The sequence below is a fragment of the Amblyraja radiata genome, chromosome 13 (assembly GCF_010909765.2).
Source record: "Amblyraja radiata isolate CabotCenter1 chromosome 13, sAmbRad1.1.pri, whole genome shotgun sequence".
Classification (NCBI taxonomy): Eukaryota; Metazoa; Chordata; class Chondrichthyes; order Rajiformes; family Rajidae; genus Amblyraja; species Amblyraja radiata.
Genome location: NC_045968.1, coordinates 12,710,464 through 12,733,102, shown reverse-complemented (window position 1 = coordinate 12,733,102; position 22,639 = coordinate 12,710,464). Strand labels below are relative to the sequence as shown.

The 22,639-nt window shown below is 42.6% G+C and overlaps 1 protein-coding gene across 4 annotated transcripts in view; it reads right to left on the bottom strand.

Annotated features, from left to right (window-relative positions):
* The window catches only part of ect2 (epithelial cell transforming 2), a 48,321-nt gene extending 29,092 nt beyond the window's left edge, over positions 1 to 19,229 (bottom strand). The window contains exons 1-7 of one of the 4 annotated variants that reach the window (XM_033031254.1): positions 18,826 to 19,229; positions 15,655 to 15,731; positions 15,092 to 15,187; positions 13,958 to 14,137; positions 11,702 to 11,788; positions 8,253 to 8,360; positions 6,619 to 6,692 (exon numbers count right to left, since the gene is read on the bottom strand). In XM_033031254.1, the coding sequence (XP_032887145.1) occupies positions 6,619 to 6,692; positions 8,253 to 8,360; positions 11,702 to 11,788; positions 13,958 to 14,137; positions 15,092 to 15,187; positions 15,655 to 15,731; positions 18,826 to 18,946 (743 nt within the window). In that variant the 5' untranslated portion in view covers positions 18,947 to 19,229. The remainder of the gene's footprint in view (positions 1 to 6,618; positions 6,693 to 8,252; positions 8,361 to 11,701; positions 11,789 to 13,957; positions 14,138 to 15,091; positions 15,188 to 15,654; positions 15,732 to 18,825) is intronic. The other 3 variants (XM_033031255.1, XM_033031256.1, XM_033031258.1) reach the window with 3 other exon arrangements.
* Positions 19,230 to 22,639: the final 3,410 nt, after the last annotated feature.

Here is a 22,639-nt window from a genome sequence, read left to right as displayed (position 1 = left end):
CCAATGTAACACCTATATTTAAAAAAGGAAGTAAACAGAAGGCGGGTAACTATAGACCGGTTAGTCTAACATCGGTGGTGGGTAAAATGTTAGAGACAATTATTAAAGAAACACTAACGGGGCACTTGGATAAACATGACTTCATCGGACAGAACCAGCATGGTTTTGTGAAGGGGAAGTCCTGTTTAACGAATCTGCTCGAATTCTTTGAGGAAGTAACAACCCGGGTGGATAAAGGGGAACCGGTGGATGTGGTATACTTGGACTTCCAAAAGGCTTTTGACAAGGTGCCACATAAGAGACTATTGCTAAAAATAAAAAATTATGGGATTGGGGGCAATATATTAGCATGGGTAGAGGATTGGCTAACAAATAGGAAGCAGAGAGTGGGGATAAATGGTTCATACTCGGGATGGCAACCGGTAACTAGCGGGGTTCCGCAAGGGTCGGTGCTGGGACCCCAGTTGTTCACAATTTATATAAATGATTTGGAGGAGGGAACCAAGTGTAATATATCAAAATTTGCGGACGATACAAAAATGGGAGGAAAAGTAGGGGATGAGGAGGATAGGAAGAGTCTGCAAAAGGATATAGATAAGCTAGGTGAGTGGGCAACTTGGCAGATGAAATTTAATACTAATAAATGTGAAGTCATTCACTTTGGGAAAAAAAATGATAGGGCAAGTTATTTTCTAAATGAGGAGGAGCTGCGTTGTAATGCAACGCAAAGGGATCTAGGGGTATTAGTACATGAATCACTAAAAGTTAGTATGCAGGTGCAGCAAGCAATCAGGAAGGCCAATGGAGTTTTGGCCTTTATTGCTAGGGGGATTGAGTATAAAAACACGGAGGTCTTGCTGCAGCTGTACACAGTATTAGTGAGACCACATTTGGAATACTGTGTACAGTTCTGGGGTCCATACTTAAGAAAGGATGTACTAGCCCTGGAGGCAGTGCAGCGAAGGTTTACAAGATTAATCCCTGCAATGAGGGGATTGACATATGAGGAAAGGTTAAGTAGGCTGGAACTCTACTCTTTGGAGTTTAGAAGAATGAGAGGCGATCTCATTGAAACATATAAGATCGTGAGGGGCCTTGATCGGGTGGATGCACCGAGGATGTTCCCAATGATCGGGGAAACTAGAACTAGGGGACATAGTCGCAGAATAAGGGGGGGGCTCTTTTAAAACTGAGATGAGGAAGAACTTCTTCACCCAGAGGGTGGTTAATTTATGGAATTCACTGCCCCAGGGAGCAGTGGAAGCAGAAACGTTAAATATATTTAAGTCTAAAATAGATGTTTTTTTAGCTGCCAAGGGGATAAGGGGCTACGGGGAGAGGGCAGGGATATGGACCTAGGTATGGTTAGTATAGTAAGACCTGAGTGATCTCCTGGACAAGTGTCGATCGCCTGGATTGGGGTCGGAGAGGAATTTCCCGGATTTTTTTCCCGAATTGGACCTGGGTTTTTATCCGGTTTTTTGCCTCCCCCAGGAGATCACGCGGTTCTTGGGGTGGAGAGGGGTGATAGCGGTATAAAGGGGAGGGTAGTGTCTTGTGTTCTGTGTCTTGTGTCTACTGTTTGTGGGTAAGTGTGTCTGTTTAGTGTTCAGCCATGAGCGAATGGCGGTGCGGGCTCGACGGACCTGGTGGTCTACTCTCGCACCTACTTTCTATGTTTCTATGTTTCTATCAGTAAATTAATACATCCTGACCAAACAGGGTTTATCCCCAAACGGTATTCATTTTTTAATCTGAGATTATTTAATATTATATACTCCAATAGCAATTATCTCGTTAGATGCTGAAAAAGCATTTGACCAGGTAGAATGGCCATATTTATTTTCGGTGATGGAAAAATTTCAACTAGGAGAGAAGTACTGTACATGGGTTAAATTGTTATATTCTAACCCAACAGCTAGAATATTAACAAACAAAATGTTATCAACTAAATTTAATCTCTCTAGAGGCTGTAGACAAGGATGCTCACTATCCCCACTATTATTTGCTCTTGCAATCGAACCCCTAGCAGAAAGCGTTAGAAACCATCCAGGAATATTTGGATACAATACTAGAGACACAAGGAATAAAATCTCCTTATATGCAGATGATATACTAATATATATTACAAAATTAGAAACTAGTATTCCAAACCTATTAAATCTAACAACTCAATTTGGTCAGTTTTCGGGATATAGAATCAATTGGAATAAAAGCGAAATCATGCCAATAACAAAATTCAATTTACATACAATACAACAATCCCCTTTTAAAATAGTTAAAGATAAATTTAAATACTTAGGAATCTGGGTAACTAAGACATATACCTCTTTATTTAAACTAAATTTCCCACCCTTACTGAATAAACTACATAAGAATATTCAATACTGGAAAACACTCCCCATTTCAATGCTTGGGAGAATTAATGCTATAAAAATGATTTTTTTACCGCAACTACTGTACCTACTTCAATTAATTCCGATATATATCCCAAAAACTTTTTTCAAAAAAGTCGACTCCATTGTTACAAGTTTTGTTTGGGATTATAAGAATCATAGAATAAGTAAAAAACATTTATGTAAATCAAAGATAAATGGAGGTCTGGCTTTGCCAAATTTCTTATTTTATTTTTGGGCAGTCCATATTAAAAACATGAATTTTTGGCTGGAAGAAATGGACCAACAACCAGATTGGCTAATGATGGAAAAGGAAGACTGTCTACCTTTTGAAATTGGACCGATCATATTTGCCCCCACAAAGCAGCACAAAAAAACCTATAAAGAAAACCCCATAATACATAGTGGAATACGAATTTGGAAACAAATAAAAAAAGATTTAAAATTGAATAATATACCACTCTGCCTTCCCATTGTAAATAATCCTTTGTTCAAATCATCCTTTATGGACAAAGGTTTCACACAATGGAAAAATCATGGAATCAAAAATATAGGACATCTTTATGGGAAAGGTACTTTTCTTTCATTTCAAGAGTTACAACTGAATTATGGACTGCACTCAAATAATTTTTTCAGATATCTACAAATTAGAGATTATGTTAAATCTAATACACAAGTTTACAGGAATAGGGAATCAGAAATTCTTGATGAATGTCTGAACAAGCATCCTAATACTGAAAAACTAATAGCTTATATTTATAACACCCTACTAAATAACGAGGTACCACCGACCGAACCATATAGATACAAATGGGAAAATGAAATAGGTCATCCTATCACGAAAGATATGTGGGACGAAAGTTTACAACAAATACATCAATGTTCATTAAATGCCAGACATACTTTAATACAATTCAAGGTCTTACATAGACTACACTTCTCTAAAATAAAACTAAATAGAATCTTCCCACAAATCTCTCCTATTTGTGATAAATGTCTACATTTAGAGGCTAATTTAACACATACGTTTGCAAACTGTATAAAACTTAAACATTTCTGGACAGATATTTTTGAAATAACTTCAGAAGTTATTAATACAAAACTGGACCCAGACACAAAATTAATAATACTTGGAATATCAGAACAAAGCTTAACACTCACAACAAACCAAAGAAACTTCCTCAATTACAGTATAATAACCGGAAAAAAAATTAATATTAAAATTTTGGAAAGGCCCTACAACCCCCACAATCAAAATGTGGATTACGGAAATGTCGGAGACCCTATACTTAGAAAGAATTAGACTTGTCTTAATGGACAAACAAGATCTTTTCCATAAAATTTGGGCTCCATTCATTAACTATCTGAAGGGATAGATTGGCACAGCACGAGGACCCAGCTGAATCTTGAACTCAGGAACAGATGAAAAACTATACTCTATACTTTATAACCTACAAACCTATCTCCATTGATGTATTACAGGTAACCCATTCCACCTCCCTTGTTTTGCTGTTGTGTTTTTTTTTGCTTGTTTTTTTTTAGTAACTTTCTACCCTCTTTTTCTCGCTTTCTATAAAAAATAAAAATACTAGAAGCAGAAGTAATTGATAATGGAAAATTTTAATAATGTATGACTGATGTATATGAAAAGTTTTTTTTTTACTATAATATGTAACTACATTTTATAATATGTCTACTTCTAATAAATAAATAAATAAAATAAAATAAAAAAGATTGCAGGAGGTAGTCTAAACTCAGTAAAACGCAACAGAATTTTTTAAAAATGAGCAATGATTTCATTTTCTCCCGGAGTTTCTTCGATAACAATTTCAGCTGTATTGTACCTCTGCTCCTGCTTAATTCCTTTCATTTGTAAGTATCTTTGAATGAGCATTACAACCATCACTAACGATCAAATCTACTTAACCTTATCCACTGCCTCGAGGATATAAAGTGTTGGATGGCCCTGAACCTCCTCCAACTAAACAAGAGTAAGTCTGAGGTCATCCTTCTCGGCCCCTCGGACTCAATCAAAATGATAGCAGGCAGCCTTGGAAGCCTTACCCCATTACTCAAACCTCACGTCAAAAACCTTGTCGTGATATTTGACAAACAAGTCAATGCCGTGGTAAAAGCTAGCTTCTTCCAGCTATAGCTAATAACAATAGCTAAAATTAAACAATTCCTCCAGTTTGATGACCTCGAAAAGATCATCCACACATTTATCTCCTCCCGCCTCGATTACTGCAACTCCCTCTACACTGGCATCAGCCAATCTTCCCTGTCCCGCCTGCAACTTCTCCAAAACACCGCAGCGAGAATCCTGACGGGCACCCGAAAAAGGGACCACATCACCCCGATTCAGGCCTCTCTCCACTGGTTCCCTGTGCGGTTCCGAATAAGTTTCAAGATCCTTCTTTATGTTTACAAAGCCCTTAACGGGCTTGCCCCCACCTACATCAAAAGTCTGCTTACCCACCACACCACCTCCAGGTCCCTCAGATCGGCCAACTTGGGGTTACTGAACATCCCGCGGTCGAGGCATAAGCTCAGGGACGACTGCGCCTTTGCGGTTGCAGCTCCTAAACTGTGGAAGAACATCCCTCTTCCCATGAGAACTGCCCCCTCCATCGACTCTTTTAAACTCTTAAACTCATCTTTACTCTCAAGCCTTTCTTGACGTCCTGAGGGAGGGCTGTATGTATATATTTATGTATGTACTTAATCTATGAACCAATGTTGTATAACGTTAGTACCTCCACCAATGTAAAGCACTTTGGTCAACGAGAGTCATTTTTTAAATGTGCTATAGAAATAAAAGTGATTTGACTTGACTAATGCACTTGACAATGGCAACTACTGAAGTTTCAGATACTTTATATACCAGCCAGTTTCCACATCGTTGCTTTGACAGGAATTAACTGATTGTTTCTTATCCCACACTGTTATTTATATTTTCTACATACAAATATACAAAGTACTGCATTGTAAAGTATTAATCAAAGCAAAATAAAATTTGCTTGAATGACAACGCAGTTACCCATTCCCTGATTCATTCCAGGACTCGATCTACCATTGACAACATTGTTACTTACCCTACTGTATACAATTTAAAAATATATAAATATCAGCACTGACTGCACCCTGCAATGCTGGAACAAGGCACAAAACCACTGTCCTCCTTCACACTTCTGAGCTGGGATGTTGGAGACAGGGAACCTGCCATGAATACATGCCCTCTGCTGGTCTGCTTGAGCAGTGAAAAGCACCCAAAGACTTGTTGCTGTGGGAGCTGTCTGTAGTTCTTGATTTTGGGCAGGCGGGAGATAGCGGTGCAGTCCCCCAGCGCCGGGTTGTGCGGCTCAGGCGTACAAGCTGACTGCAGGGTGAGTGCAAGCCATTATTGGGACTGGCAGTGATTGCTCCATATGTTGATAGACTGCCCAGATCCCGTGGTTTCTCATATTGGATGGAAACTGCTATTTCCTTTTTTGTTTCCTTGCACATCTCTTTCAGAGTCCAAATTTCCCTACCGTTACAAGCTCAACAGTAGTTACTGGCCATTCAGTTTATTGTCACTCTGGAATCTCTGGCCTGAGGAGAGCTGCAAAGCAAAGCAAGCAAAAGGGGGCAGCAGAAGTAGTATGAAGACCCAAAGATGCAGGCAGTCTATATGCACATGTACCAGGAACTGCCAGTCTCCACCAATGGCCTGCATTCATTGTGCCAGCCACAATGCAGTTCCAGACTCCATTCCTCAGCACTAAATAGCTGCTCCAACACCCTAATCCTCACAGGTAGCCTCTCTAGGTTGAGCTTAGTATATTGCTGGATTGGTATCAGATTCCCAGTAAGTGCCATGGTTTGCAAAGCTTAACGCCATGTTCACAGCACACCTGTCGCCTCCATACTGCACCTCTCCACAAGCAATGCTTCTTTCAGCAATGATCTCACCGACAATCTCGTTTCGGGCAACACACCCGTATGCCATGAGAGGGTCTCCAGTGTTTTGACAATAAAGTGTCAAAAAGCATATCACATTGTTCCAAATTTCTGAAAGTCCTAGTGATTCTCCAGTGGACAGCTTATTTACTGTTTCTAAATCTTGCTTTTAATTACAAGAATTCAAAAGATCAGGATAAGAGAAAAAAAAAAAAAAACACCTATATTTCTTTATACCAAGATAGAAACAATAATTCTGACAACAAATTTAAAAACTCACATTTCATTTCTCTTTTCCCAAGCCTTGAAAATCCATTCTGCTTTCATAATTGGTGTTCCCATGCTTACAGCAGCCTGTAATTAAAATTAAATATTTTTAATTTTTTTGTTAATCTTTGCCCCATCACTGTTGCTACGACAGCACAAATCCAAAGATGCCAATTTGTCACACCCATTGTATCAAAGTGATCCAACTCAACTCTACACTGTATGCAGCGTCATTGAGACGTAAAACTGCATAGATCAAGAGGTTCATTGCAATTTCAAATACCTTGCCTCTATCGATCACTTTTACTTGCACACCACACACAGGCTTAAAAGCAATCATAGGCTGGAATTTGAGCAAGTTTCTCTCCCCCAACCCAGAGAGCACGAGCAGGAGTGCAATGCCATAATGAAATCACATGCACTCAGATTCCATTTCCCAGTTTCAGCTAGGAGTCACACATCTAAAGCAAGGAAATTAACTCATACATTTGCTTCCTTTGACAACAATATACCTGTTGTCTATTCTTGATTCAAGTCAATGGATATTTAAGGTGGAGAATTGACAGATTCATGATTAATAAAGGTGTCAGGGGTTATGGGGTGAAGGCAGGAGAATGGACTTGAGAGAGAAAGATAGATCATAAGGTAATCGTCAGCTGACCAACAGCCGGACAATCGTCAGCTGACCAACTACCTGAATGAGGTAAACTGCAGGTTTGACAAGCAGAAACGTAACCCTGGTACCCCCTTCCCCAACAAACACAGCCAGACCCCAATGCCTTCTCCCCATAACCTGACACCCGTACTAATTAATAATCTATCTATCTCTGCCCTAAAAATATCCACTGACTTGGCCTCCACAGCCTTCTGTGGCAAAGAATTCCACAGATTCACCACCCTCTGACTAAATAAATTTCTCGTCTCCTTCCTAAAAGAACATCCTTTAATTCTGAGGCTATGACCGCTAGTCCTAGACTCTCCCACGAGTGGAAACATCCTCTCCACATTCACTCTATCCAAGCCTTTCACTATTCTGCATGTTTCAATAAGGTCCCCCTTCATTCTTCTAAACTCCAGCAATTACAGGCCCAGTGCCGACAAACGCTCATCGTAGGTTAACCTACTCATTCCTGGGATCATTCTTGTAAACCTCCTCTGGACCCTCTCCAGAGCCAGCACATCCTTCCTCAGATATGGTGCCCAAAATTGCTCACAATATTCCAAATGCTACCTTCAACATTACATCCCTGTTTTTGTATACAAGCCCTATTGAAATAAATGCTAGCATTGTGTTTGCTTTCTTTACTACCGATTCGATTTGCAGATTAACTTTATCTCCCCATTTAGAAAATAGTCTAATAGATCAGCCATGATTGAATGGTGCAGTAGACGATGGGCTAAATGGCCTAATTCTGCTCCTAGAACTTATGAATTTGATCTATTTGTGCGATCACAACCTGTCGCAAGGAGGTCCATTCAGCACATTCACTCTTCCTGCACCTTACATTAAAAAAACTCCCATCATTTTCTAACCTATATACATTTTCTAGTACAAGTTACATGCAGAGTTTATCCAAACTAATAGCCCGTTTCTTCTAATTATCATTATAACTTACAATATATTTCAAACCAAAAATATATCCATACCCTGAACTTGTCACTTTGGGTGGAATGTGCTACAAGATGTGTTATTTTGCCAGTATATTCTTTTCGAATGGTTGCGCCCATATGATGTGCCATAGTAACAAGTGTAAGCTGTAATAAAAGGACAACAGTGAAGTACATGCGGCATGCGGCATCACACACACTAACTACCCCCCCACCCACACACACGCTAATATTATATTATTAATTTGCTCCTTTTACTCCATAACTGCCCTATCCACTGACGCATAGCCCCCAACTCGCAGGCTCGTCGAGAGGGGGGGGGGGGGGGTAGAGAGTGAGGGCAGAGAGAGAATCGGGAGAAACAGAGAGTATGGGGCAGAGACAGAGGGAGGTGAAGGGGAAGAGGAGTGGGAGGGTGGGGAGAGAGAGGGGCAGAGGGGGGTGAGAGGGAGATAGAAGGGGGGAGAGAGAGTGGGGGAAGAGAGAGGGGGGGAAGAGAGAGGGGTGGAAGAGAGAGGGGAGGAAGAGAGAGGGGAGGAAGAGAGAGGGGAGGAAGAGAGAGGGGGGGAAGAAGAGAGAGGGGGAGGAAGAGAGAGGGGGGAAGAGAGAGGGGGGAAGAGAGAGAGGATGGGAAGAGAGAGAGGGGGGGAGAGAGGGGGAAAGACAGAGAGAGAAAGGTAGAGGGAAAGAGGAAGAGAGAGGAAGAGGGGAGAGAGGGAGAGAGAGACAGGGAGAGAGAGAGACAGGAGAGAGAGAGAGAGAGAGAGAGAGAGAGAGAGAGAGGGGGAAAGAGGAGAGGGGGAAGAGAGAGAGAGGGGAAGAGAGAAGAGAAGAGAGGGGGGGAGAAGAGAGAGAGAGAGGGGGGAAGAGGAGAGGGGGGGAGAGAGAGGGGGGGGGGGAAAGAGAGAGAGAGAGAGAGAGAGGGGGGAAGAGAGAGCGAGAGGGGGAAAGAGAGAGGGGGAAGAGGAGAGAGAGGGGGGGAAAGGAAAGAGAGAGAGAGAGGGGGGGAAGGAGAGAGAGGGGAAGAGGGAGAGAGAGAGAGGGGGAGAGAGAGAGGGGGAGAGGAGAGAGAGGGAGAGGGAGATGAGATAGGGGGGGGGAGAAGGAGAGAGAGAGAGAAGAGAGAGAGGGGGAGAGAGAGAGAGAGGGGAGGAAGAGAGAGAGAGGGGAGGAAGAGAGAGAGAGGGGAGGAAGAGAGAGGGGAGGAAGAGAGAGAGAGGGGAGGAAGAGAGAGAGAGAGAGAGAGAGGGGGGGGGGAAGAGGGAGAGGGGGGGGGAGAGGAGAGAGAGGGGGGGGGGGGGGAGGGGGGGAGAGAGGGAGGGGGGGGGGGAAGAGAGAGAGAGAGAGGGAAGAGAGAGAGGAGAGAAGGGGAAGGGGAGGAGAGAGAGGGGGAAAGGAGAGAGAGAGGGGGGGAAGAGAGAGAGGGGGGAAGAGAGAGAGGGGGGAAGAGAGAGAGAGAAGGGGGAAGAGAGAGAGAGAGGGGAAGAGAGAGCGAGAGGGGGGGAAGAGAGAGAGGAGGGGAAGAGAGAGAGAAGGAGGGAGAGCAGGACGGAGAGAGCGAGGGGAAGAGAGGATGAGAGGGGGGAAGAGAGCAGAGAGGGGGAAGAAAAGACGAGGGGAAGAAAGACGAGGGGGGGGTAGAGCGAGAGGGGGGGGATCGAGAGAGGATGCAGAGGGGGGGGGTAGGAGAGGGAGGGGGGGGCGAGGACGACGAGGGGGGGGAGGAGAGAGGGGGGGTAGGACGAGAGGGGGGAGGAGTAGGCTGAGAGGGTGTGGCGAGGAGAGAGCGGGGGGGGAGGACTGACGAGGGGGGGAGGAGAGAGAGGGGGGGGAGGATGAGCAGGGGTGGGAGGAGAGAGGGGGGAGGAGAGACGAGGGTAGGGCGGAGAGAGAGGGGGGGGAGAGGACGAGAGAGGGGGGGGATACTAGATCCTCTTTTAGAGGGGGGGGGAGAGGCGAGGGGGTGAGTGGGAGAGAGAGGGGGGAGTAGAGAGGGGGGGGAGAGAGAGGGGGGGGAGAAGAGAGAGGGAGGGGAGAGAGAGAGGGGAGGAGAGAGGGGGGGGGAGAGAGAGGGGGGGGGAGGGAGGGGGGAGAGAGGGGGGGAGAGGGGGAGAGAGAGGGGGGGAGAGAGGGGGAGAGAGGGGGAGAGAGAGAGGGAGAGAGAGGGGGGGGGAGAGAGAGCGCAGCTATAGGATCTTTGCTGCAGAATATTCTCGTTCTTTCTGCGCCTTTTGAAGAACCGGGGGTGCGTGGAGTAACATGCCTCGTGGAAAACTGCGCATGCGCGTTGACAGCAGATGCATTAATCCACAGGGGGGGGGCAGGAGGCAGGTGGGCCTTGATTGGTGGGCATGTGGGCATTGTGACGTCAGCAGCTGGCAAGCGGTGATTTTTTTAAATTAATTTTAATTTTTTTAAAAAATTTTTTTTTTTAAGAGTTTTGTGAACAATTTAATTCAACATCTGGGGAAATAATTGAGCAAGTGTAAAGAGGAGTGGTTCCTGAAATCATAAGTTAAACCCCAACCGAAATATGTAAAAATCTCCGCGTTTTTGCGTCAGGTTTTCAAGGAAATACGTTTCAAAGGCAAAATGACACACACCCACACACACAGAGTTTTACAAGTATATAGATAAACACACCTGTATCTTAAAACAAAAAAATGCTTATTTATATAAATCCATTCATATGCAAGTTTAAAAATTCTATATCTCCCATCACATTACATTTATTCATTTATATGGCTCACCTGAAATACTTATTTACTCTTTTCAAAGTTGCATTGCAGTAGAGTTGCTGCCTTTTGATCCTGATTATGGGTGCTTTCTTTGTGGAGTTTGTACATTCTCCCTGTAACCACGTGGGTTTTCTCTGGGTGATTAGTTTCCTCCCCCATTACAAACTAAGTACAGGTTTATATGGTATTCAGCTTCAGGAAGTGATAAAAACTGTTCCTAGTGTGTAGGATAGTGTTAATGTACACTATGTACATGACGGCTGGTCGGAGCGGACTCTAAACAAAAATAGCCAAAGGCTGCCACAATAAACTACATGCTTTTGTCACAAAGCTACCCTCAAAAATAATTGCATTTGAAATTCAAATTAACATTATTCAACATCACAAAATTCTTCTGCACCGCAATAAATGCTTGGGACAAATAGTAATTACTGTCATATTCTTAAATGGAGTACAAATCATAAGCACCAAATGCAAAATGAAAACAAAAACTAATCAAACTTGCTGGTACCACTACCCTACCTTTAAAGGAATTTGTAGTCAGACAATTACAAATGCAAAACATATCGCCACCTGCTATTGACAGCTTTAAAGACCCAATAAAAACAGAAGGTCTAACAAAACTTCAAAACAATCGAGCTGTAGTGACATTTCACATTTTGAGCGGACAATTCACACCAAAATCTTTTAAAACAGTTGATTTTACATTTTATGCCATCATTATAAAATGACAAAAGAATGCCCCCTTACCAACTTCTCTTTCTTGAATCCAGTGAAACACAAAACGAGATTCAACATGCACGTACAGTACAATGGCCGTAATGTGAAAGGCAGAGGCTTTAAAGGAACAAAAGATGAAAACTTAATTAAAATAATTTTTGAAATACTTTGGAACTGAAGTATTTATCAAATTAGAATCTCAAAAGATTCAATAAACATGATTAACTTGCAACACTGTGCAAAACAGGCAATTGCCTTAATGAGTATTTCATTTTACTGTAAAATTTCAAACCCATTTTTTACGATTATGTATCTGAAATCCTCAGAATTTTAATTATATACAATTATAACCTTTATTAATATTGCATTTATATTGCAAGCATACTTATACAAATAATAATGTAACAACATCAAAAGTTTCTGAAAATGTGTGCATGTCACACTTGAACAACTGACTCAATTTGAGATCCTGCATGAAGAGGGCAAACATCCATTCAAGCAAATAAGCACGTCTCGATTATTCAAGATTCTCATGGATAAGTCAGGTGCTCTTTATGGATATACGTGAGAAAAATCCCATCCAAATCATTCTTTCCCTGAACTTTTTCCAGTATGTATTATCTTCTGTGACTGGAAAGATGCTGCATCTTTGGTACCAAGGGCATTTTGCGGAGTCAGAGTCATACAACATGGAAACAGCCCAACTCATCATGCCAACCAAGATGTTGCATCTAAGCTAGTCTATTTGCATTGCCATAAGTAGTGCTGTCTTGTAGTTGTATGCATCAAGTTCAGCACTTTCCAGTCCACACCATCTACAACATGTGACACTGCTTAGATTTTTAAGTTAGCCAAGGGCTAACATCAGAGAAAAACAGCATTATAGGTAACTACTTCAGTTAAAGACACAGCTCTGCGCTAATAACAAGCATCAACTTAGAAGCTTACAGACTTGCATACAAGGCAGTTTTATAAGAGAAATAAACTTTCAAAATTAAGTCAAAAATAATTTGGAATACAACTTTTTGAACATGTTCAAAAATCTCAGAAGCATATATTTGTTTTCATGGATATGGGCATTTTGTGCTCACCCCAATTGCCCTCGAGAGGGAATGATGGCATTTCATCAGAGCACTCTGCCGCTTGGAAGAAAAAATGAAATTAGCACACCACCTGCCCTTCCGGCCTCCACCTTTCAGAGTAGCAAAAGATTCAGGCTTGCAAAGTGGTGTCAGTGTGGCCTGGGAGATAACATTTAATTTAATAAACGATTAAGACAAGTCAGGGATGAAGAGAATGAATGTACAGAGTGGTGGATAGGGTGGCAATTAAGAATGTTTTATCCTGGAAGGTATTGTTGATGCAGCACATCCAGCTATGTGGAGAGAGATCCATCATTCGCCTGGATTTATTTTCTAAATGAGTGAAAGGCTTTGGGATGTCAGCAGGCAAATGATTTACTGCAGGGTATCCAGTCTTTCACTTGCTGTTGTGGCACCAATATTCCTGTGTTTAGTCCAGCAGAGTTTCTGCTCAATGGAGGAGAGCTCTGGATGTTGATGGAAGGTAGTGGGAAGTTTATTTCATGGTATTGCTCCTGAATATCATGGGCTGGTACTAGTAGTCTCCATCTGGTTAAATATGTTAATTGCCTGGCACTTTTATGGCACCAACTTTATTTACCACCTATCAATCTATGCCCGAATGTCAGCCAGACTTTGCTGAGTTGTGAATGGAGACGAAATGGTAGATAAATATTGTTCAAAGGAAAGCAAGGAAATTAAATACCAAGAGAATAGGGTTAAAGAACTACCCTTAGAAGATGGGATGCAGTCAATATGCAAAAAAGGAATTGAAGAGTATGGTGAGGTACCACAGTTAAAGAATTTCACAAGTATAGTTTTAACGTTCAATTATTGGAAGATGGGAAACAACCAACTAAAGTCCAGAGATAGTGAGAATGCCAAAATTCTAGTCACTGTAGCTCAAAATGGCTGTGTGTTTTTCACCCCTGTTGCAATCAAAGGCATACTGGTCAACAAGCACCTAATAGTTTCTAATCTTATCCAATATTAGAACTGCCTTAGACAATGAAGAGAACGAGTTGTTCAAATGAGACAGCACAAACAATTTAGATTTCCCAGATTAATATTAAATTTTACAAACGATGATGGCTTCTTGCATTTTGTTAACTACCAAAATTACTGAGGGTTCTCTTTTTAAATCATCATCCCACCAAAAATGTTGAGAACATTATTTATCTTACACACCTATGTTGATCCATACCTCTCCTTTCCTTGCACAGCGAAGTATAACAGGTGGTCCCAAGATTCTGGTGCTTATCTTACGCAAGGTGTCATAAGGCTGGCTGTCAAATTCTTCCAATACAAAAACAGTGCCAAATTCAGAATTTTCATTTTCAAAATCTTCCACTGTTTCTGACTTAACGAAAGGCAGTTCAATTTCCTAAATTGAACATTTGAAAGTTTAAAAAAAACAAAGAATGAAAAAGAAAAACGTATATTTTATATGCAAATATAAAATACATTTAACAAATGCATTTTGAACCTGCATGTTAACTTTCACAAATTCAGATACAATACAATACAATTCAATTTATTGTCATTTGGACCCCTTGAGGTCCAAACGAAATGTCGTTTCCGCAGCCATACATTACAAAACAAAAAGACCCGAGACACAACACAGTTTACACAGGAAGGCAATAAAAACTTATCTCTCCACTGCACCCCCCCCCCCCCCACCCCCCCCCCCCCCCGCCCGATGTCAGTCAGAATCAAAGTCAAAGCCCCCGGCTGGCGATGGCGATTGTCCCGCGGCCATTAAAGCCACGCCGGGTGATGCAAGGTCGCGCACCGGGTCTTGGTGTTAGAGCCCCCGGCGTGCGCTCGCAGGGTCCCGCGGCCATTCCAAGCCGCGCGGGGCGATGGTGTAAGGCCGCGCTCCAGGTGCTCATCAACCCCGCAACTCGGGCGGGAGAAGTCGCCGTTGCGGAAGCCCCGAAAAGCGGTCTCCCAGCAGGGACCCGCGGGCTCCCGGTGCCGCCGTCCGCCAAACCCGCAGTTGCAGCCTCCGAATCTCCGGGGGTCGGGTCGCAGCAGCGTCCACCACCGCTCCACCCGCTCCGGACTCGGCCAGCCCCGTGATGGTGAGGTGAGTAGTCGGCAGCTCCGCAGCTGGAACCCCATGTCGTTCCTGTTGGAGGCCGCTCCACGTTGCAGCCCCAACGACAACAGAGACCCGACAAAGAAACGGTCGGGTCTCCCGTGCAGGGAGAGATTTTAAAGTTACCCCCTCCCCCCCACACACATACCCCAACAAAAAAAATAACAAAAACTACGTAAAAATGAGACAAAAAATAATAAAACAGACGGACTGCAGAGGCCGCTGCTGAATACTAACCAATTTTACTAAAGATCTTACAAACTGGTGTCCCAGTTTGCTATTCGGCGTGCTTTCCTTTGCCTTCATCAAAGGAACTTCCATTTCTTGAATGGTCTGTTAAATAATGAGAATTAGCAATGTAAAACATTAGATTTGGATGAGAGAGCATTATTATGTATTGCACTACACAATGTTGCTGACCCAAAAAGATTATCCCCTCACCTCTATGGTTACATAGCCCAATAATGTTCACAACCTAAATGTTTATTAGAAACAGGCGCTAGGTCATGACTCATTCAATCAATCTTAATGAAAGCTTTCTCCTTGAGAAGACATGGAACAGAGGCATAATTGAGATTCTGGGGGGAGGGCGGAAAATTTGAACTTTTCTGAGTCATTCCGAATACTCCAAAAATGGGGTTACATTACTGTTGCGTTTTGAAATGGCATATTATAGAGCACATCAATATTTCTATGGCTTTCACACAAAATTGTTATACACAGCTATTTTAGCAATGGCAGTTTGGCTAATGGGGCAAACGAGAACAATAATGTTGAAATTTCACACTTTGAGTTATTACCTCCAAAGCATTCAGAACCTCTTCACTCTCCTGAACCTTTCCTAATAGCACAACTTTTGTTCGAATCTGAGACGCATCTATAAAACAGAAACAAAATGTCAATTGATCTAACATGGTATTGATAAATCTAGTGCTCAAATGACAGAGGTACAGAGAATTGAACCAAGGTGGAACAAAATTTTGCGGCAACTGAAGTGTATACACATTGTCCTAAAATAATTGATATTCTAACTACCTGGGAAATCAGAAGGAAAAACTAATACGTCTCAGTGTGAGGTTACTCTTCAAAGGTGTCAAGGACAACTTCCTTCCACTGCTACATGCTCCTAAGTGGCAGATGGAGCCAATGAGTGATCTGCACATTGTCACAGATAGAGCAAGAAGTGTTTAATTGGACAAACAAGTGAGTAGCATGGAAGTCAATACCCTCTGTCTGCAATTTTCGCTGAACTTCTGCTTGAGGACACAATGTATCACCTATTAGAATTTGATTGAAATCTTAAATATTCTAGGCTTTATGATCTACAGAAAGGACAATTAAAAAAAGGGAAATATACTCAGCAAATTATGAATATAAGTATGAATATTTGGTTAGGTGAGGAGAATTTGTGGATTACATGAGCATGGAAAAGAACAGAAATGTTGCATGTTGAAAAAAAGTGACCTGCATTTATAAATCTTTCAAAATATCTCAAGGTACTCTTCAATGAATTACTTTATGTAATTTCTCTAAGTTACCTAAACGTATTCATTTTTTGGGGATCTATCTTCATTGGCATGGCCAGCATTTATTGTCCATCCTAAATTATGCTTGAGATGTTGGTGAACCACTACATTGAATTACTCCAATGAACAAATTATATGTTTTGCCATATTGGTTGCCATTTATTCATCCAAGAGATCAGATTGGGTGCATGAAGTTATTTTTCAGTCACTGGGGGAAACACACTTGAGAATCAGTCTAGAGTTCACTGTTCAAGCATCTGATGTGCGGGGAACCTTCCAACTCAAAACCCAACACAAAAAAAAATCACAAAATTGCAGATCCTGAAATTCTGAAAATACTCAACAGGTTAAGCAGCATCAGTACCCCACCTACTCAGTTGAAACTACAATATTTTAATACAAAATCAGTTGCTAAAACTTAAAACAATGCCTGGAGACAATGCTTATATCTACAATGCTGCTTTCCGACTATTTAGTTACATAGTTCTTTATTTTCATCATTTTACTTTGGATTCATGGCATTCTTGATTTTTTTTTTTTAAATTCTGTTTTATTATCACCTCCAACAAACCAAAATCATTTTTGATGAGGGAATCGGATGTAGGTGGGTGAACAATAGGCCTCACCATGATGTTGATAAGCTATAAATTCAATAATTTGCAGGGAGCTGGTAATGACTACTTCATCATGCCTTAACAGCTTAAGAGACAGTCAACTCAATGACAACAAGTGAACCTGACCGAAAGGAATCGCCCACACGCAATTTATCCGTACAAAATAAACAGTACCTTGTACTGAGTGAGCACTTAATTGGAGAACCCAGGAACATAGCCAACTGTCCTAACATTACACATTCCTTAGTCCTTACAAAAGCATTCTAGCTATTTCTGCAGGTGACTGCCTCCACAACACCACAAAGTTATCAAGACAGTTATTCCTAACTAAATCCATATTTCACAATACTTATGCTGTATTTCTTTAAGAAATGTACTTGAAACTGTAAAACCAGTAACAACATTGGGGTCAGTCTGATTCTGGAGGCACTGGCTCAAAGGGCTGCACCTATTTTCTTTGTCTGAAGATGTGTCCCGACCAGAAGTGTTGTTTGTCCATTTTCTTCCACAGATGCTACCTGACTCACTGAGTTGCTCCAGCATGTAATTCTTTGGTCATCACCAACACAGCTTAATTTCACATTGGTTGCTGTGGTCAAATCAATTAGAATACACCAATTGTACAAAAAACATAAAATGTTGGAGGCAAGTCTCCATCATCTAGTAACTGGGATATAGAAATTAAATTTACAGCAGAAGTAACATGCTTTCATTTCTGTAATGTTACACAAAACGCTGGAAAAATTTGGCGGGTCAGGCAGCATCTGTGGAGGGAAGATAGACAATATTGTGGCTGAGATCCTTCTTCAGACTGATGGAATAGGGGAGAAAGCTTAAAAAGATGAAGGGATGGCTTGGGACAAAACCTAGCATGTGCTGGACAAATATGTATGGAAAAATGATTAGCCTAACCCCCGCATCTTTTTTTCCAGTTTTCTCCCTCCTACTCACATCAATTTGAAGAATTGTGCAGAGCTAAAATGACACCTGCTCATTCCCTCCATTTATGCTGCCCGATCCAGAGTTAGTTGGAAACCCTGGAACAGAACCAACTGTGCCCTTGCAAAAGCATTCAAGGTATTTCTACAGGCGATTACCTCCAGAACTGAGATTCTCAGTGAGAAATACAATGATATAAAAACCACAATTAGTTATTAAGGCAGTCTATCCTTACTATGATCAGGCTTTCTCCTCTCTACTCCAAAGGAGTCCAAATTATCATCTGTCCATTTCCCTCCGCAGATGCTCCAACACTTTGTATTTTGTGTAACATCACAGAAGAGAAAGCTCTTTCCTTTGTTGCAGAACGGAGATCTGCTCAACGTCTCTAGCATTTGATAGTTGCACTAATTGATGTGACCACAACAAAGCAATGCAAAAAGTAGAAATAGAGAACTGCAGATACTGGTTTACAAAAAAGACAAATTGCATTGTCCTATGCATCCTCCCAAGTGCATTGATGCTACCTGACCCGCTGAGCTGTTCCAGCACTTTGTGTCTTTTTTTTGTAAGCAATGTGAAATTGAGCTGTGTTGATGCGGAGCAAAACACAAATTGTTGAAGGAAATCAGGTCACCATCATTACTTTATGTTTTATTCCAACATCTGCAGTCTGCCCCCGGGGTGAAATTCCATAACATTACATGGTGGATAGACCCAAAACAGTGACTAGAGTAACTCAGCGGGCCAGGGGGTATCTCAGGAGAGAAAGTGTGGGTGAGGTTTCGGGTCGAGACCCATCTTCAGACTCTACACGGCGTTGTGTGAGGTGCGGGCCGGTGCCGAGACTGTTGCTGTTGCAGCCGCTCGCTTCTCCTGCAGCTCCCGTTACCTTCAGCGGCGACTGACGCGGCCTCGGCGAACAGGCACTCTCTGGAAACGTCGTCGAGGCGCGAATCGCCGGCGGTCGAGTCGCCCAGCAGACTCCTGGCGGCGGCCGCCCGCTCCGCCATGGTCAGTGGGGCTGAGCTCCGGCGACCCTCGGACCCGTCGATAACAACACCGCTGGCCGTCTAATGTGCACCCCTAGTGCCGGCTGTACACCAGCTCGGCCCCGCCGGTCTCCGGCCCCGGCACCGATTGTCCGCCGCCGTCAGCTACTCCAGCCCGACTGTTCGCCGCCGCCAATTGTCCGGCGGTGCGACTGTACACTGTGACCCCACTGTGGTCGCCTGTCTGTTGTCCGTCCGTCCACCCGCCTCGAGCCGTTCGTTCAGCCGCTCCGCTCCGCTCCCGCGCTATCCTCAACGGAAAGAAATTCAAATTCCCTACCAACTCCAGACCGGCCCCTCTCATTGGTCCGCGCTCATGCCCTGTCGCCTCTCCTGATTGGTCACAGCTGGGCGTCCGCCTACCTCCATGTGTGATTGGGCGCGGACTCTGATTGACCGGTCGAGCGACCAATCACCCGCCCCCCCTCTCTCAGTTGCCTGCCAGCATGGAACTGCAGGTGCTGGGATCTGGAGCAAAACACGAAGTGCTGGAGGAACTCAGCCTAAATAAGGGTCCTGACCAAAGATCATAGATCCTGACCCAGAACCAAAGATCCTATAGCAGAGGATCTTTGCCCAGAACGTCACCTCTCCATGTTCTCCAGGAATTCTGCCTGGCCCGCTAGTTACTCCAATACTCTGTCTTTTTTTGGGGGGGTCCTTTTTTTACCACAGTGCTAGAGAAACTCACAGCTATGGAAAGGAGACGATTGCCCAAATCTTCAACTTAAGGAGTGTGGATTTGCAAAATGGGTTTGGAGAAAGATGTAAAGGTCCTTTGCACAGTTCATCCCAAACATCTTGACTCTCTGAATTACAGGCTGTGGCAATGAATATATGTTTAACGAATAAAGATTATTTTGGAAATTAATAAAATACATTGTTTATTAACTTACACATTCTTAGGTGAGGGTTTGCCCGTTGGCCTCCCAGCACGGTGGGATATTCATCAGGGAATGTTAACAACTGGTCTCTCTCTTCGAATAAAGGGGAGGTCATTTAACACTGAGGTGAGAAAAAACTTTTTCACCCAGAGAGTTGTGAATTTATGGAATTCCCTGCCACAGAGGGCAGTGGAAGCCAAATCACTGGATGGATTTAAAAGAGAGTTAGATAGAGCTCTCGGGGCTAGTGGAGTCAAGGGATATGGGGAGAAGGCAGGCATGGGTTATTGATAGGGAACGATCAGCCATGATCACAATGAATGGTGGTGCTGGCTCAAAGGGCCGAATGGCCTCCTCCTGCACCTATTGTCTATGTTTCTCTGATTGCAGGAGTGGGTGCTGAGAGATGTATTGAAGCTTGGCTCCGTGGGAGAGGACCACAGTCAAGGGTCCGTCTACTGTTGGATATTGAGCAATTGAGACTGAAGAAGGTTCCTAACTTGAAATGCCGTCCATCCACCACTCCCCCACAGATGCTGCCAGACCTGCTGAGTTTCCTTTTATATCAAAAATCAACTTTATTCAGAAACACCCCTTAAACAAGAATCATGAATGGCAAGGGGGTTTATTTAAAGATAGATGCAAAGACTACTGAGTAAGACATTAAAATGCATGACAAGCTTGTGCATGGTTTTTGTTTTATATATTTTTAAATTCCAAATAAGGTTTATTTTTGAAATAAAAATGAAGGTACATCATAGTGAAAAATATTATGTATGTAAAGGATCGTATGTTTAATGAATTTAGATGATTTAGGAAATTAATAGAATACATTATTTGTGTATTATCTTACACAATTTTAGGTGAGGGTGGTCCATATCTGAAATGAGAGGCTGATTCAATTACAGTTTTCAAAAGACATTTCTACAGATGTGGATAGGAATGGTTTAGATGGATATGGACCAAATGGATTTACCAATATGCCCAGCATGCCAATTTGGTTAACATGGACAAGATGGCCAGTAGGTTATGTTTCCATGCAGTATTGCTCTGTAGCTAACATTCAACTCCGATCCCACCACACGTCAGGAACAATTTACAATGATAATAAACTAACTCACACATTCTTGGAACGTGGGAGGAAAGCAGAACACCTGGAGGCAACCTTGTGTTCACTGGAAAAATATGCCATCTCTGCACAGATTGATAGCACCTCAAGGATTGAACCTGGGCCACTGGAGCAGCAAGGCAGCACCTCAAATAGCCGTACCACTCAGCCCTCTTTTTAAAAATTTTTGGTAGTGTACCATTGTAACTCAGATATGTACCTCTAAGAGTCAACATATTTTTTGCTACAATTAATAGTATGTCACATCTACAGGGAGAGGAATACATTGTGTCAAAATCCCCCATAATATATTTCAACCAGCTCCTCTATAATCTTTGATTTCAACCAACCTTTACAATGTACAAAATTTCCTCCAATAGTGTTTTTTCAGGATGTATCCCTTTTGTTGAACGTGTAGTAGCTGGAATTGTAACATGTCAGACTACAACAGCTGGGGGATTGACAAGAACCTTTCAGCTGCTTTGGAGACAGAAAAAACTGCATATACTGGAATACTGAGCAAAAAAACTGTGCTAGAGGTCAGGCAGCATACCACCCTCCCTCACCTGCATCCACCTATCACTTGCAAGGCGTGGAATCAAAGCACTGCAGAGGCTGGTTAATACACAAAAGGACGCAAAGTGCTAGAGTTGCTCAACAGGTCAGACAGCATCTCTGGAAAACATGGATAGGTGACGTTTCAGGTTGAGACCCTTCTTCAGGGATCTCAACCCGATACGCCAGCTATCAATGTTTTCCAGAGATGCTGCCTGACCTGCTGAGTTACTCCAGCACTTTGTGCCCTTTTATCACTTGCCAGGCTTTCCCACCCTCACCTCATTTCCAGCTTTCTCCCCCTCCCCTACCACAATCAGTCTGAAGTAGGGTCTCATCCTGAAACATCATCTGTCCATTCTCCCCACAGGTGCTGGCTGACCCTGAGTTATGCAAACATATTTTAAAAATCAGCTGTTTTTCTGACCTGCACTGGATAGTACTGACAAATTCTGGTAGTATGCATCATCAAATGTAGTGCAAGAAACCTGACCTTGTGTAAGTTTCTCATTTTTTGTAGGAAAAAGTAGAAGCGTTTTGTAGCACCATTCATAACAATGGTTTTAGGCATCACATATCTGATGTAATACATAAAATATTTCAAAAACCAACACCCATGCTTGTGTTGCTAAGCTGCTTGTTACATTCATCATTCTCCACGTACTGAAAGAATGTTAAGTTCCTACAACAGGAGGCAGCTACATTTCACATTCTTTAAATCATTTTGCACAAACTAAATTGAAGAAAGTACAAGTATTGCGTACTATAAGTGTACAAAAAAGACGCATAAAAAAAGTAAATGAGTTATGATTAGTTAATGAGTTTTCCTCAATCAAATATACCATTATATTAATGATACTCTTCTTGAAACAGGATGCTGGGCCACGTAAGTGTTGCAAAGGCTTTCATAATTCATAAATACTGAATGTCACTGTGTAGACAAGGCATCTGATAGTTTGTGAAGAATTTGCTATTCTTTATCATAAGAATAGAATTAGGCCATTCGGCCCATCTACTCCGCCATTCAATCATGGCTGATCTATCTCTCCCTCCGAACCCCATCCTCCTGCCTTCTCCCCATAGCCTCTGACACCCATGCTAATCAAG